Here is a 17594-nt window from a genome sequence, read left to right as displayed (position 1 = left end):
GACACTGGACGATGGTGATGATGATGATGATGGACGATGGGAATAGATGCAAGATGGAGGGTGATGATAACGACGATGATGCCTCTCGGTGCTGAGGATGCCCTCAACTTCACCGCTATCTGCACTCACTGTCAAGTGGCCCTTGCGGCTGAGAGGAACTACACCGTACCGTGGAATACATTATTCATGGTATCTGTGATCATGACTAATAGTCGTGGTACCCTGTACCCCACAGCAATCACATCCTCTTACCTGACATTATCACACAGTTAATAGGAGGTTTTTTTTTGTTTGAATTAAAATTTCCATTAATTCACAATTTAGCTCATTCATGATGGGTTTCCCCCAGTATTATACTCACAGGCTGCCAGCATAGGTACACCCCGTGGGGCAAGGCCGTAGCCATGGAGTCAACATTGGGGGGGACCAAATCTTCCAGGGGGTCTGGGGGTCCCCCCCCCAGAAAAAAAAATCTAAATTTAAAACGAATTTCCTGCCATTTCCTGCCTAAAATATAAAAAAATTCACTAACACATGGGACAGATTTTTTTTACAATAATGTCTTTTGTATTACATTGCTCTGTTTTTTTCTTTTTTACCTTTTCTTGTTTCATTGTATGTAATGGCAGAGATTAGGGATTTATAAAGTACAATCATAACCACAATCATAAAAACAGAAATCTATTTTATAGCAATATATTGGGGGGGGGGGCAATTTGAGCATATTTGAATATTATAATTACGGCCTTGCCGTGTGGTGTTGTGTTCATCGTGCGAACGGCTCGTGGTTCTGGCAAAAAATAAATAAAACCGTTGAAAAAATGAAGCGGTGGTGACAGTGACAATGGCCGAGACGACTTGGAGACCTTAATTTATACAACGTACACACACACAGGTGGCCTCTGCTCAAAACTCTGTGGGTTTCTCGTTGGTAAACATCGAAGTTCAGTTTTATTTCAAAGATTAACAACATTCCGCCCTTCCATCGCCCCCGCCTGGAGGCAGCTTTGGCGAAGATCCCACCGTACAGAGATGAGCAATTAAAACGGCAGCAGCTGATACGTGTTCTCTCAACGATTAAAACGCAAAAGTGGCACTGGCTGCATGCAGAACTCTACGGTGACCAATCAGGATGCGTGCGCACCTGTAAGTCACGTCGTTAAAAATGCACATAGATCAAAAGCTGACAGGGGAGGATGGTTTAATGTGTTTTTTAATGCAAAGTAAAAACAATAATGTAATGACCATAAGTCAATGCACGTCATTCAGCGGTTGTGGGATAACGGAGAGCATGTCTGCCTCTCAAGCTAGAAGAGCCAAGTTCAAATCCAGGCTTTTATTTTTGCTATTTTTTTTATTCAAGATTCCGCCATGGCATCATCGAGAATGTGTATCATTGAACCACGTGGGACACTGTGACGTCAGCACCGTTCGGTGGCCACTTTTTAAAATGATTTTTGTCGAAAAATCAAATATAAAACGCAATGAAAACTGTTTAATTACAGTTTTTTTTATAAGACATTTCAAAATATGCAACTGAAACAACGTTTCAAACAAAAAAGTCGATGATGTAATCACTGGAACATGTCTAACACTCGTGATCCCGTGTGGTGTAATGGGTATATTGCCGGTCTTTGAATTGGCTGGTCCGGGTTCAAATCCCGCATTTGATTTTTGCTGATTTACAAAATAGGTGATGACGTCACCACCTGTACTTATAGAGTCATGTGCGCGCAGTGCAATCACTACACGACGCGGAGCCCGATGTATATGCGTGAAGACGCGTGGCTCACGGCGATGAGACTGAAACCCGGTAATGTAAGAGTGCTGAGTTCGAGCCCCGGAAAAGGTGAGTGGTGAATAAAATGTAGTATGTGTTGCTGTATTACACGTGTCTCTGTCTCTCTGTGTGTGAACAGGCAGGTGGAGTGCATCCAGAGCTTGTTGGAGGGGGAAATGCAGTCCCACGCAGACATGGAGGAAACGTGGACCAGCAGTAGAGGAGAGACCTAGGAGAGAGGGCAAGCACAGAAAAGGGAATACATTAATTTATTTTATTGCATGACAATGAAACACTTTCGACCACTAGAGGGCGCTGTTCTACCCCTAGGGGGCACTGTTCTATACTAGGGGGCGCTGTTCCATTGATATTCCCATTCAAATCGTAAATTTCCTGCAAATCAATGCATTTACAACGGTTTTTCCATATATTGCAGCCTGTAAGCCATTTCTTTTGGCGGAATAGCGGTAAAAATCTGCCACAATTGATAACAATGACAAAGGTAAAGCAAACCCTGTAATTTAATCCAACAGGGGCACTGTTAATTGCTGGAATTTGGCATTACCATTGCCTTTTCACGACGAAATTAAGAATTTTACGCTAAAATACAACAACACACGATTTATCTACGACAAATACCGTGGTATATTATCAAATCAACTCATCCTAGCCGCTTAAAAGCTTTAAAACCCCACAAAAAGGAACTCAGCGGAGAAGTATGGTCAAGTTACGCTCATGCACCCCTCCCCACCCAGCATTAGATTGACAAAAGGCCTGCACCCTGTACACACAGCAACCAGAAATGGATTCAAGCGAAGTGAAACGTCGCCAAACCAACAATATCCAGCTGCGTAAATCATTAAAAACCATTGGAAGTTACTGGTAACGTGTTTTGTTCTTTTCGAACAGCAAAATACGACTCAAAGCACGAATTACTAACGAAACGGTGGCGTCTTCCACGCGACGCGTAACTCTATTGTGAAATCCCGTTGTGAAAATCCCAGCGAGTGAACATTAAGAGACCCATTCTCTACCTAACACATCTCCCCTCTCATCTCGCTCCCATCGCGACGCTCTCACCTACCTCGCTCCCAGCTCACCGTCCTCCACTCCCCCCTCTCCTACCTCTTCCCCTCTCACCTTACCCCCACCTCCCCTACCCCTTGCTGTCCAAACCCCAAGTGAATCTCGCCTCCCCACGCTCGCCCGCCCGCCTTGAGAGCCCAGAGTGTGCGCCCGAGTCTCTTCACAGCTCTCGCCTGGTTTATAATCAAAGGATTTACTCGCTACGGACACGGGGTCTTGATCAGCTGTCCCTGGTCACACAGAGCGCATCATTGGGGCTTGAAGGACGACAAGGGGCTAAACAAAACCTCTCGACATCAACATGAAAACCCCTGTGCCGAACTTCACACGTTCTCCCCTACTCTGCCATTCATTCATGCACATCCAGCATCGACGCGTCACTCCGCTCGGGATCCAACTCAGACGTCAGCCACAGGGAGGCGGCAACTCACGCTTCAGAAGGCTCCAGGTGCAGGGTCCCGAGACGCAGGCCCAGCTCCATCCAGGTGCAGGGTGTCTGGGCGCTATACGCACGGCAGCAGCTGTGTGGCTCTGGCCGTGTCTCTGCATTTAATTCAATGCCGCCACCGCACCACGTGCTATTTCAATCTCCCGTGGCAGTGACCGCTCTCTAATTCACCTGCTCACGTCACCTTCACCTGCAGACGTCCCAGAGACACCGCGACCCGGCGTCCAATGGGGCGAGTGGAGACTCCGCGGTCAGGGAGACGTTCCCATATTCTCCGTAACCTCTCACCCCAGTCAGGAATTCAACCGAGGCGCCAGCGTTTTCGAGTCGGGGCCATCCTGCATGGCAACAGCCGCAGCTGTGTTGAGAGAGCTCACCTGGCCTGTCTTGCGGGTTCCCTACCTGTGCATGGCACCTGTGTGTGTATGTGATGCATGCACCCACGTGTGTGTGTGTGCGTAGTGGGGAGCGGTGGGGTAGCGGTTAGCGCGCTGCGCTATGAACCTGACGGCCTGGGTTCGATTGCCGCTCACGGCCAACACCAGTGCCGATTATCTGAACTGGTACCTGGTCCTCCTCTAGTTCGACTCAGCCTCAAATTAGTACCTGGTGTGGTGTGTAAACATCGCCACTAGGAAGACAAAGGCGGTCGGGCGTGGTGCTGGCCACCCACCCCCCTCGTTCGTGTACCGTTCCGGCCTTCATAGGTGCTCGCTAACAGCACTTGCCCCTACAGTCTGTTAAGGCTATACGGGGGATCTTTGTAGTGGGGAGCGGTGGTGTAGCGGTTAGCGCACTGCGCTATGAACCCGACAGCCTGGGTTTGATTGCCGCTCACGGCCAACACCAGTGACGATTATCTGAACAGGTACCTGGCACTCCCCTAGTTCGACTCAGCCTCAAATTAGTACCTGGTGTGGTGTGTAAACATCGCCGTGGTGCTCGGCACCCACCCCGAGGCGTTGCCTCGGTGCCCACCTTCATAGGTGCTCGCTAACAGCACTTGCCCCAACAGTGTGTAGAGGTAGAGGTGTGCATGCGTGCCCATGTGGAGTAAACCGGCAATGTGGCTTACTTTGCTTTTCGGCTGTGGAATAACGCTTGACGCCAATCGACCACAAAGCAGTATATTATTCGGGGTTAAAAAAATACACAAGTGTAAATCTGTTTTGAATGCTTGAAAGCGATGAAGATGCAGTTTCCTTAGACGCATGAGAAGGCCTGGAACTGGCATCACCAGTCCGCCGTGACTCTGTATCAGAGATGCGCGCAGAAGATTGAAGTTGGACAGACAACACGTGCCGACATCCTCGCTCAGGCCCACGCACTACAGAGCGTGCGCTCACCACTGAGCCGCTGCTCACCACAGAGCCACTGCTCACCACAGAGCCACTGCTCACCACAGAGCCAATGCTCACCACAGAGCCACTGCTCACCCACAGAGCCACTGCTCACCACAGAGCCACTGCTCACCACAGAGCCACTGCTCGGGCCCTGCATTAACAACATGCGTACACACGTGCACACACGTTTACACACGCTTACAGCATAAACCAGGTCAGTGGCTCTCGACCTTTGTTGGTATGACAGTCCCCTAATTATGACGACGTGGGTACGATCCCAACCCTGATGATGCACTCACAGTACAGTGATCATACATTTTTTTTTTACCACATCCATAATCCATAGTGATTTGCTAACGCCGAATACAAATATGTAATTCACCGTTCATTATACCAGCGTAAAAAAATACAACAACATTCGGCAGCACACACACACAATGCATAATCTTACCATCTCATCTCCAAACTCGGAAATGCGAGTTTAAAAAAATTAATAAAAGGTGATCGTACAACGCTTCCACGCTTCGTGTGACTATCTCGTGGCCGTATTTCGCAATTCGGGACGACGCCCAAGCGCCCCCCCCCCCCGTGGCCACCGCTTCACGGGCGGGGGCCGTCGCCTTGCGGGTGCCACCCAAGACACCCCCCCCCCCAAGGCAGGCCACGTGGATGAATGCGATCGTCGTCGTTTGTGCACTCGACGGTGCTTGTGCCAGAGACTCCCCTTGGCCGTGGGTGAATAACAGCGGCAATGCTAAATCGCACCGCGTGCGTTTTGCCCCCGTGCTGGTTTCGATTCGGAGCGGTGCATTCTCTTGCAACGTTCTCAGACGCGCGCACGAGATCTGCATCGTGGTAAAGATGCGGTTGGGTTTTTTTTTGTAGCCACCGTAACTGATCATTGCTAATGTGTAGCAAGTGTGAGATAATGCTTGAATTCACACATTATGCACACACTGATGGGCAACCCTTTACCACAACAAAAAGCAATAACATCCAATTAGCAACCATTGCTTCATACGATCAGATAATTATACCATGGCAATAATTTAAAATGAATGTATTAGCTTTAATTTTTCTTTGGTAATTCATTTTACGTTAATACAGGTTTTTTTAGGGTTAGATCGTGTAAATATAAATATGTCGTTAAACCCGCCACCACCCGACAGCCAATTAATAAGGTTTGTCACGTAAACAGAACGTGCCAATTAGCTACTAGTACAGCACACCGGTGTGTTGGAGTGCAAATCCAACAACATTTTCATTCTGACTACGACGTTTCGCCAGTCATTATAACTAGCATCATCAGGCGGGACAGCCAGATTTTACGTTATATAATTTGTGCACTTGACTAAACTATCGTGCAGGATTCCTCATTGTATGTACATGATCAAATACCAAGAATGCGATCTCAATCGAGTTTTCCGATGGGGTTTTTGGTTGTTACCGCGTGTTGGCTTGGCACGATGTCCGACGTTTTGCTCCGCGTGCTGGGAGCTTCAGCAATCGAGGAGAAAAAAACACGAACGAGTGAGCCGCTCAATGCAGTTACTGAAGAAGCTCTGAAAGCGAAACGTCGGACGTTTTGCAAAATAACACTCGCGCGGGTGCACTATCCAAAACTGCATTTGACAGCGAATACAGCCCCACCGCAAAAACAAACCCTATGCAGTTGTCTCTATCTTGGTTATTAATATTGCAAATATTTCCATTGTCCTTAGCAAAGGCCATAAAAGCGTGATTTTAAGTAACGGCAGGCACGCGTGTGTGTGTCGCGTGGATTTTAGAGCACTATTATTGATGGCAAGTTGTTAAACTTGGTTAGTTATGGCAGCCCTTCCTGAACTCCGTACAACAGCAGGACAGGGAGGATTTAAAGATATTAAGGGTTTAGTCTTTCCCCGTGAGACAACCCACTGCATAGCGATAGCGCCCTGATAAGAAATACTTTACAAGTCCCGTCAGCCGTAGGTTGCGGTGATTTGCAGTTCGTTTTTGAAGTATTTTGTGCCACGTACCTGTGCCACCCTTGTCCTCCGTGTTAGAGTACCAGGGGGTGGGAGCCCGTTGTGCCAGCGTGGAAATTTACGCGAGAAGAAATAATTTAAGAAATAACGTAATAAATAATACATTCTTGATTTGAGTACTAATACATTGCGGTGTTTTGCAATAGAATGCACTGGTAGTTTTGGTGACGTGCATATTGCATTGTGAATATATTTAATAATTCTTAACAACATCGGCCACGATTAATCCACTGCTGGATGAAGGCCTCCAAAAGCCACCACCGGTCTCTCGAACATTGTGGGACCAGCGAGCTCCTGACGATGAGTTGATCCCATCACTTCATCTCCGCGGTAGACGTACCTTCAGGTGTGATCCAAGCCTCGGTTGAGATTCCACGTTGTGTGTTTCTGAAGCATTTGAATGCAGCCGCAGCCCAAGATGCCCTACTAAGCAGTTGAAATCATTTAATGCACATATTTATACAATCATCACGAAACTAAAGGATACAGTATACGGAAACAAAACTACGTAGTTAACATTTATTAAAAAAGGAAGGCTTTAATGACCAATATTATTATTCACAATTACTGTAGTTCCTATTGGGTTACATCGTGTATGGTATTTAAAAATATATATTTAACCCTTCAACATCTAACGGAGCCAATCAAATCAAGTTGTCACGTCATGGGCAAACACGACAATTAATTATTATTATTTTTTCAGCATAACCGTAATGTTGAAAAAAAGCAAGCATAATTTTGACAATGTTATATCTTTCTTACATTTCATGGGATGTCGGCTATCAACAACAAGGCAACTCCTATGACTAATTGGGAATGGGACGCAAGCGTAGGATTGATCACTCTGTCGCTGGCCGCCTTTGGGGAGGGTGTATCGTGTGAAAGGCCGAAACACCCTAGGAACCAAAGGTACACTACTGACGATGCGCTCCCCAAATTTCACCAGGCTCACTGTTCATGAACTCTTGGAAGTGCTTGCACAAAGGATAGTAACATCTCATCCTGTGTTCTTGGAATCATCATTCCGGTTTGCTGAAAAAAAACCAAATCAATTGGCATATTTGATGCGATTTCCTCTGACAGGTGGTGGAGGACTGAAGTAAAAAAAAATGACATTACAACTCGACGATCTTAATCAAAAAGAAATGAATTATGAATCAATCAACGATACAGTGATACATCGCGAGCGCGAGTGCAGTTTCGCTATTTAGGAAACGAATTCTGCGAATTGAATCAGCATGGGCATTTTATTCGAGCGCGCAAGGCCAGCTATGGCAATTAACCGATGGCGATTTTAATTCGAACGTTTTCACGCCTCCTCTATAGATTGCACCTGCTGGAAATGATGTTCAAACGTATGTTAACGCCTATACAGAACCTCAGATTTAATTTTGGTGTTTTTTTAAGTAAACTAACCTTTTCAAAATGACATTGATACAACTATTGGTCTTCGCTTATATCGCATTTTTTGTTGTTCCCTTTAGGGAATCATATGTGCAAGTTTTTATTATTAATAATAATATTTGCGCTTGTGCACCAATTGCCAACCCAGTATCATCAACATCATTAGATTGACACCACGTGCCGCTATTGACCGACCAGTTTGCAAGGAATTGTTTTTTTTGGGTGGGGGGGTGGAGGTGGTGGGGCTGTAAGATAATGATAGATGAATAAATGATTGCGTCCCATGTGCCCCGTGGCATTGTAACTCGCGCTGTTTTGGACGGCCAATGTGCGGTGTTAGTCGGTGAGCATCACCCACATCGGCGTGCTTCTTGACCCACCCCCCCCTCTCAACCCCGCACACACACGAGCTTCTGTTAAAGGCTGGCTCCGTACTCTCCAAGAGCGATAGGCAACTTCGCTTGGCACCTATCCTCCTCAAGTTGTTGTTTTTCATTCGCCTTCAAATTGTTTGTTTGTGTAAAGGTTGTTCCATGTTGACGCACGACCTTGCCATTTGGAACTTGACCGTGTTCAGTTGTCGTCGTTTTGTTCCTGTTTTTGTTGCGATAGTAACCAGGTTGCTATGGTATAACCAGGTCCCCATTGAAAACGAGAATTATTGCCCAATGGGTTGGACCCATGCCGAAATGAATCCGAAATGAAACCTACAACCGAACAGATGCCTGGCTGTGCATGTGCACACACACATTGGTTGCACACGCTTTGGTTGCACACACATTTGTTGAACCTCAAAATCATATGCAAGTTGGTCGATCGGTAGGCCTTCTTGTGACTGATGTTGTTGTAGAGCAACAGCTATACTATTACACAGAGGTGGTTGAGCCAGATAATCGTGTCGGGAGTGTATCATCGCTTTGATGCCCCTTTGATTTTTGTGAATGGGGCATTGAGTCGTGATATGTTCCATGGTCTGTTCTGGGTGACCACAGTCGTACAACGGAGAGTTTTACATTTAACATTTCTCACATGAAGTATCCGCATCTGCTGCTACCATGGTTTGTGTGTGCACATGGTTCAGGGTTGTGGCTCGTAAGCTTTGTGGAATAACGAAGCCAGGGACCTTCTGCATCACATTTTTATTGGATCAGTAGGTCGCGTGTGGCAAGCGTGGAAGAAGCAGGCCAAATACCATCTCGAAGGCCCCCTCTAGACCACCCTCTAGCGAAGGCCCTATCACTAGCGGTGGCATGAGGCAGGAATTGAAGGACTGCACCATTACTTGTGTAATCACATCGGGGATATCACTGTATTGTGCCGGCCCGGAAAGGCCGTGCCGTTCGATGTTCCTACATCGTGGACAGCACCGTGTGGGTGGCTGTGTGTAGCACCAGCCCTAGCGGGGCTTGGCGAGCACTGGGATAGTGCGGGCACCACGCACAGCGTGTGGTGGGGGCTTCCCCGAGCTGAGTGGGTGAGCGTGAGCCCAGGGACAGGATTGCCCCGGGCCGTGGCACTCTGGTTGACCCCGTAGACACGTGATCCGGAATGTCCATACAGGGGGCCCCGGGTGGGGGGACTAGTGGGTGATCACGTGTCCGGAGAGAGCTCCTGAGAAGGATCGAGAGGGAACGAGAATGCTCGAGAAGGCGGGCGGGGCCGAGGGCGGAGCGGCCCTGACCGGAGAGGGATATAAGGCGGGTCCCTGAGAGGGACAGGGGTTGCTGCATTTTACAAGCTGAAGCTCTACGTCCTACAAGCTGGAAGCTCAACATCTACAAGCGGGAAGCTTTACCTCTCAAGCTGAAGCTCTTCGTCTTACGAGGCAACCACGTGGTCGGAGACCCGAGCAAGGGTCTGACCCTTTGTAGCAGTAACTCCTCTGTATAGGGTAGTTAGCTGGGTGGTCCCCACCCTAAGCTGTATCTGGTAAAGGGGCAGATACCCCTTTGTGTTACAATAAATGTGTCGCCTCTAAAAGGAACAACATCTACGACTCAGTTGGAGTCACTACACTTGTTATACAGTGTGGCCCAAAAGTCAGGACACATAAGGTTATTCCCTTAATTTTAACACCGGCTGTAAAACATTTTCAATGTTTATTATTTAAGTAGATATGTTATCTATTATAATTTTTAATATATACATTTCCTCTTCCTGTGGGGTCACCTCAAATCCGTCCTTGACCAAGAATCCTGATTTGATGAGACAGAACATTATTGATGAATGTTTTACTATTACACCTGTGATTTTTTTAAAAAGAGAATTCATTCACGCATTCATGTTTATGAAAGTCAGTGCGAACATGCGTCAAAATAAACTAAATATAACCGTGAATTTGATTTGTTAAAATAAATGTACCCCTATATGTCCTCACTTTTGGACCACCCTGTGGACAAATCATTGACTTCACTGGTCACCTGATAAAATGATAGGGCTTTGCTCGTACAATTTAATTTCACTGAAACATTTTCTGGCATCAGATACTGTATGTGTAATGTAAAATTAGAATTTTTGCTGCTTCAGCGAACTTAGAAAAGTAAAACAAAATAGCAATTGTGTGTCCTTGTGCGAAAATATATTGCTGTACCGGAACATACAGTGCATTCAGAGAATGTATGGCTCTGGTAGATTTTCAAAATACATTGAGATGGAAAAACAAAACCAACATTTTGAGTTTCATTGTTCAGACTACTTTGGCTCATAACTTCATATGAATGCCAATTGCCTGAAGCACTGACATTGTGTGTGTATATATCAAGGCCGTAGCCATGGAGTCAACATTGGGGGGGGGACCAAATCTTCCAGGGGGTCTAGGCCCCCTCCCCCCAAAAAAATGTTAATTTGAAAACAAATTTCCTGCCATTTCCTGCCTAAAATATTAAAAAATTCACTAGCACATGGGATGGACTTTTTTAAAACAATAATGTCAAATAGTGTATTGTATTACATTGCTGTTTTTTCTTTTTTACCTTTTCTTGTTTCATTGTATGTAATGAGAGAGATTAGGGATTTATAAATCATATAAGCATAAATCTATGCATTGTTATATGAAGACAAGTCCAGATATTGTGGCCAAGGTTTAGCAAATGTTTTATTTTTATTTACATAGCATAGAATTTGTTTTGATTGTTTACAGCAATATATTGGGGGGGGGGACATTTTGTACATATTTGAATATTTGGGGGGATGTGTCTTGGTATATATAAACACGAGCAGCCCACACGTCCTTTGGACGTGACCGACCCTCAGTACATCCCTTCTTCTCTTTCAGCCAGCCAGCTCGCAATGTGTCTAATACAGCTCGAAGCGTATTTGCACGAGATTCACGGCCGTGGTGGAGGCTGATTGGATAGGGGGGGGCGTGACGTCATAGCGGATGCGGGTGACGTCATCACGCAGATGTGCGCGGTGACGTCACCACGGTGCATGCTTACTTGGCCAGGTAGCCAAGCGTGAATCCGGCCGGCTAATTATATTTTTTCATCTCGTATGATACGATATATTTTGGCAGTTACATGGCATTAGTTATAAGGTTTTATGTCTACAATTTATATTAAATCACGTGTATAAAATGGATTAAATACAGATTTTGAAATGGTCACAATCTTAAGGACAAGTTTTGTTTAGTACTAAACGCAGACAGAATAATTTGTCAAAGCCAAGGTGAAAAAACTGCTGCAGTGTCTAGAGTCACTGCTAGTGGGTGACCTTTGCATGTAAACAAGGGTGAATCGGATGATGTTAGTTTTGTAGCGTTTGGTGCATTTTACTGTACAGCAGTAACATCAACAACTTTTGCGCGATTTGCTCATGTAATATTTAAATATATAAATTTCCAAAAATATGTACCATTTGCAAATACATAATACATGTTAACTTATTGTTCCCTGACAAATAGATAATTTATATATTTAAAAAAACAGTTGAAGTATATATATATTTTTATAAGTGTGGTCACATTTTATGACAGTGAAAAATGAGAGACATCGAAAGAGGAGCACGCGGATAAGAGAACAAACACCAATTAGACATCATGTAGACTTTAAAAAATGTGATTTAAAGCTTTCGTGACTGCAGGGATTCATATTCTTGGTTCTTTCGGTAAAGTCACGTAGAAAGGAAATATTAAAATAATATAAATATAAAACAATAAAAAATTCTCACGACGTTTCGACTGCAACACAAGCAATCATCATCAAGTCTTGCTGTGGATTTCACACCTGATGATGATTGCTTGTGTTGCAGTCGAAACGTCGTGAGCATTTTTATTTTTTATATATTTATTATTTTATTATTTCCCTTCTACGTGACTTTATTGTGGGGCTCGGGATTATAGGGTTGCGAACCAAGAATATCATGTAGACTGTTTAGAAAAGTAACTGGACTTGGGCAGGGCACATCACTCACATAAATGATTTCCCCGATGGTCGAGGTTGCTGATGGAGTGACAACCAAAGGAGTAATCGCACCTGAGATCACGTTCATTGGGGAGATGGAGCGATATGATCGACTCATCAGCTGGAACCCGACGGTGCCATGAGAGATGGTGATGACGAGGGGAGGAGGCCTTCTTCCAGCAGTGGATTGACGATGGCCGATGATAAGGATAATTCGATATATTTAGAATACAGTACGGATGTAATCCCAGTGCGGTTTGTGTAACATTTTAATGCAGGATGATACTTTTAGCTGTTCATTGATTTGAGAATTCTGGAATGAAATATGCCTAACAGTCAAAACAATATCAATTGTATTATGTAACTGATCCATTTAGGTAAGAGAAAACAGTCATGACTGCGAATAAAACTCACAACTGTTTACACGACTGACTCTCGGTGAAAATGTAAGAATGATCATGGAAATCCATCTTGCCACCTCATTGTTTATAACCAAGCCCTCCTGTCCATAAACACCCTGCCAAAGCTTGCACACTCGCGGCTAATACAAACGTTATCTGACCGTACACGACAGTCGATTATTCATTGCGCAGATGTTTGAAGAGAAGAAACAATGCACTGAATGTTTTATTTAGAGTGCCTTTGTCATCTCACTGCCGGATCAAGGCCCTCCCCACGCTGTGCCGGTCATGCGGGTTTCTTTATCCACACTTCACCACACTGGTCAGAAAAGTTTGTTGAATGTGGAGCCTAGGACAGCCGCGGCGAGAAATTGAACCCGGACAGCTTTGTTCACAGCGTAGTGCATTAACCATTGCACTGCCCATGAAATGTTTATGCCCTTACAAGATGCAGATCCCCTCCCCCCCGTCTAGCCCTAACAGACTTTTGGGGCAAGCGCCCTTAGTGAGCAGCACCTATGAAGGCCGGAACGGCACACGAAAAGGTTAGGTGGCCAGCACCACGCCCGGACACCTTTGTCTCCGTAGTGGCGATATTTACACAATGCACGTAGAAGGAAAATAATAAAATAATAAAAATAAAACATAATAAAATAATTTCCCTGCAGTCACGAAAGCTTTAAATCGAAATGCACCAGGTACTCATTTGACACTGAGTGGACCTAGGGAAGGCCCACGACTGGTTCAGGTAAATCGGTATTGGCTGTGAGGGCATTTCCGTAGCGCAGCGTGCTAACCGCTGCATTGCCGTTCCTCGCTTACATACACAGATACATATTATTATATTGCACAAGGCAGCATGGTTACTGTGTGGAACTGTTCGTTACTTGTTTGCAGTTATTCAATGCAAATAAATGCAGGCGTTTTTCCGACACTTTATTGTAAACATTGTGTTATGCTGCCACAGTTCCGTCTCCATATATCAATATGGCTGATGTTAATGGGACATTATTTCTCTTTTGCATGGGCAGCTTTGTCCACAGAACACATTGCCTTTTCGTAATTCAATTGTGGGCAATCTCCACATTTGTCATCTGTCCTATGATGTAGCACAAAATAGTTTACCGAGGAAGACGTTGCTGTGCACGTAAATGCCGCCTTGACATCAGGTGGCCCAACGTCGTGACTATTGTGAGATCTTCTTCTTCTTCAAAACCACAATTTCACATTCAGGTGGTCAGGCCAGACAAGCGTGTCAGGAGCCAGCAGAGTGTATTGCTGTGATGTCTCCTTCGTATGTGTGGATTGGGCATTGCATCCGTTATACGGTCTGTTCCGGATGATCGCATTTACACACTACTACTGGCAACTTTTTTTTATATTTTCCATTTGTGCATCAGGTATCCGCATCTGCTGCCGTGGTTTGTACAGTGGATGCGGTTCAGGGTGGACCACGAGCCGCTTCGTGGAAGATCAAAAGCCCCAGGGGATCTTCTGCGTTGGGTCTTTCACGACGTGGCGTTTGTGAGTTTTGTCAGGTGTGACATTTGTATTATTGACACGGAGCTAAATGGCTCAGCAGAAAGTGCTTTAGCCACTATCTTCATGATCCTGCCACAGCAGAGCCGAGATTTGCAAATAGTGACAGTGCTATCAATTTAAAAAAATTAATCATTAAAATAACGTTTAAACGTTGATATACATTGTATACAGGCCACCCCCACCGCCCCCCCGGAATATTCAGAACATCATTGCACGTAATTTCGTGGAGCAGGACAGATCTCTGCTGTGAAATGATGAATAAACATCTACCACACAACCGTCGCGTACTCGGTACACTCGGTGAATCACCGTGCCTGCTTGAATATTGCCCACGCTCAAATTGCCGTGACAACGGTTTTATTCAAACACGTGATGATAGTGCTGAGACCATCAAACATGGCAGCAAATGGAAACGATTTCAGACAGAGAATACAAATGTACGCAATGTTCTTTTGCTCAACCCAGCGCTGGAACCCAGAGCCACGATTGCTACTGGCTCAGGCCTCTGCCGTGGAACATTCTCGACTGCTAAGCCGCACAGGCGTCTTTCTCCAGCCATGGCTTCTTCGGCATCTATCAAAGCGATGGGAAAGCAAGGCTAAGTGTGCTTTCTGAAGGACATTGTGCTCTGTGAGTTTGTGCCCTGTGCACTATTGTGGGGCTCGGGATTATAGGGTTGCGAACCAGGGACACATCTGACTCTGATGTACACACGATTGCAGGAGCCTGTATTTGAAATGATCATCACTTAAAAATGTAGACCTTGCGTGCAGCATTGCAGTGGTGGTGAATTTGCAGTTTCCATGCCTGAAAGTGTTCAATGAATACTCTTAGTTCTTTCGGTAAAGTCACGTAGGTAAAAAATGAAATAAAAATTAATAAAAATAAAACAATAAAAATCACGACGTTTCGGAGGCAACACAAGCTTCCGTCTTCACCTGATTTTTATTGTTTTATTTTTATTAATTTTAATTTCATTTTTTACCTACGTGACTCTACCGAAAGAACTAAGAGTATGAATCCTTGCAGTCACGAAAGCTTCAAATCTAGAATGTTCAATGAATGTTGATGGTCTTCAAATGAGCCGGAAGTTAGGTGTTTAACGTGTTCTTCCAAAAGGGTGACTCTCTTTTTTGATTGGGTACATCTTTAGCCATCTCTCATATTTCAACGGGGAAATTGCTTGCTCTGAAAGATTTGTCGAGCATATTGGATTGATGAATGCATGTTTTAATGGACAGAACACACAACGATTTTTAAGCGGAATTATGATCGGTAAATCTTTTATAATTTGTCTCCCATAAAAACACTCAATTCAGGATGTTTGTTTAATCCAAGAGGGAGAAAGGATACCAATTAAAAAAAGTTAAGGAAAGTCAATAGTTAGTGAGTTTAGCGAGTAACATATTTAATTGAATGAGTTCATACTGAGAAATGTATTCGTTTAAAGAGATTGTGCACTTTGCAACAATATTGCAGTTCGTTGGCCTATTTAAAATTGATCATCCACTCATTTTTTACGTATCAAGCTGAACACGTATAAATTGATTCAGCTACCATGAATTTTGTGGGCGCTTGATTTGCGTAGTAAAACAACTTTACACATTGTGCAACACAAGTGGGCCTCAGGACACCCCGTGCCACGAAGGAACCAAGTGCCACAGGTGTGATTAATGGATGTAATTATACATGCTTTATAGATCCGGTCAAGGGTTTGCTTTGCAAAATCAATTAATTCAATTAAGTTAAATTAATTATAAGTTTGATGCTTTTATTAGTTGCGATGTTGATGATATCTAAATTCACCCCCCCCCATATTTGAATTAATTGAAATTAGTTTGGGGATATTAAAGCTTCATCTACTTGTAATTGGATTAATCATTCTACACAAATCACTTCAATGGGCGCATATGCATACACGTTTATCGGAAAGGAAACTGTTTTGTTCTTTCAAAGCATTGTACAATGTATATGTAATTACATGCATGTGCTTGCAATGCGTACATTTTAAAGTACACAATCTCAGTTACAGTGGCATGTTTTATCATATTCAACATCAACGGTAGACATCTACACTACTTATGCAAAATATCTAGGATATTGTAGAGTTTAATAAATAAAATACGTTTAATCCACTGCGTGATTATCAGACTTTAAATGAGCTTTAAGATAACTGTCTTGCAATTATTTCCTTCGCTGTAGTTAAGTTTAAATCCTACACATACTGCAATATATTGCACGTACAAAATGTAGAGATCGTTTCAACAGCACCCTTGTAACGTGTATTACATGTATATTAACCAAATCAGTTGTGAATGTGAGCTTAGAAATGCCATACCACAACTGACAATGTCCGCTGTATGTTTACTTGACGATGTTTGTGACACTTTCTGCAAAAAAAGAAGAGCCTTTAGTTTTGAGCGGTCGGGCAAAGAATGGTAACAGATTTGACCCGAGGAACGCGGTTTTTTTTTTTACAAAATACTACATTTACAGTCGCTGTCTCAGTCATAAAGTTGGCCGTGAAAAAGCCTCAGTTATGTAGAGATGTTTAAAAAAAAAAAGCAATTCCTTGCTGACAGCCACAAAAATCTTAAGATGAAACCCGATAGTTTGCGATGATGCACCGTCAATCGCGATAGCAATTTCCGAGTGACCGCTGGGGGGGGGGGGGGCTTGGGGGGTGCATCCCCCTTTTTGTCTAAGCCGCTAAATGTTCTTGCACCGGAGCTCCACCAGTCTTGCGACGCATCAACAATCCTCGCTTGGAAAACGTGGTTTTCATATGCATGACAGCGCCCCTGAATTCAAAACTTACCCAGCTGCTCGCACCCATGATTGAGTACATTTGTGAAATGTATTGATTGTTTCGGAGGGCGGGAACGCACCGAGTCCCAGGGAATTGGCGGCGGCAATTTGTAAGAATCCTTTTCAGGACGTCCTCCACGAATGGCCTTAACTGCCCAGCCAATCCGCGAACGCAACACTGTCCGAGGCCGCTCCTGGGGAGAGAGTGGTGGTCACACCTAATGATCGCGCGCGGGTGTTGGCCACAAAATCCATGCGTGATCGTGGTCTGGTGGTAGAATATAACACTTATACGTTCCAGACAGCTTGTGGCGTGGTAGATGGATAATGTGGCTCGGAGGTGAGAATATATATA

At 44.5% G+C, this 17594-nt stretch overlaps 1 protein-coding gene across 1 annotated transcript in view; it reads right to left on the bottom strand.

The window, feature by feature from the left end:
- Window positions 1-1239: 1239 nt before the first annotated feature.
- The window catches only part of LOC133343202 (uncharacterized), a 47946-nt gene continuing 31591 nt past the window's right edge, over window positions 1240-17594 (bottom strand). The window contains exon 3 of the mRNA XM_061552637.1: window positions 1240-2009. Within this exon, the coding sequence (XP_061408621.1) occupies window positions 1378-2009 (632 nt within the window). The 3' untranslated portion in view covers window positions 1240-1377. The remainder of the gene's footprint in view (window positions 2010-17594) is intronic.

Source organism: Lethenteron reissneri, chromosome 17 (genome assembly GCF_015708825.2).
Source record: "Lethenteron reissneri isolate LAM-NWPU_2019-01 chromosome 17, ASM1570882v1, whole genome shotgun sequence".
Lineage (NCBI taxonomy): Eukaryota > Metazoa > Chordata > Hyperoartia > Petromyzontiformes > Petromyzontidae > Lethenteron > Lethenteron reissneri.
Note: the sequence above shows the minus strand (reverse complement) of the source record. Positions and strands in the feature narration are given on the sequence as shown.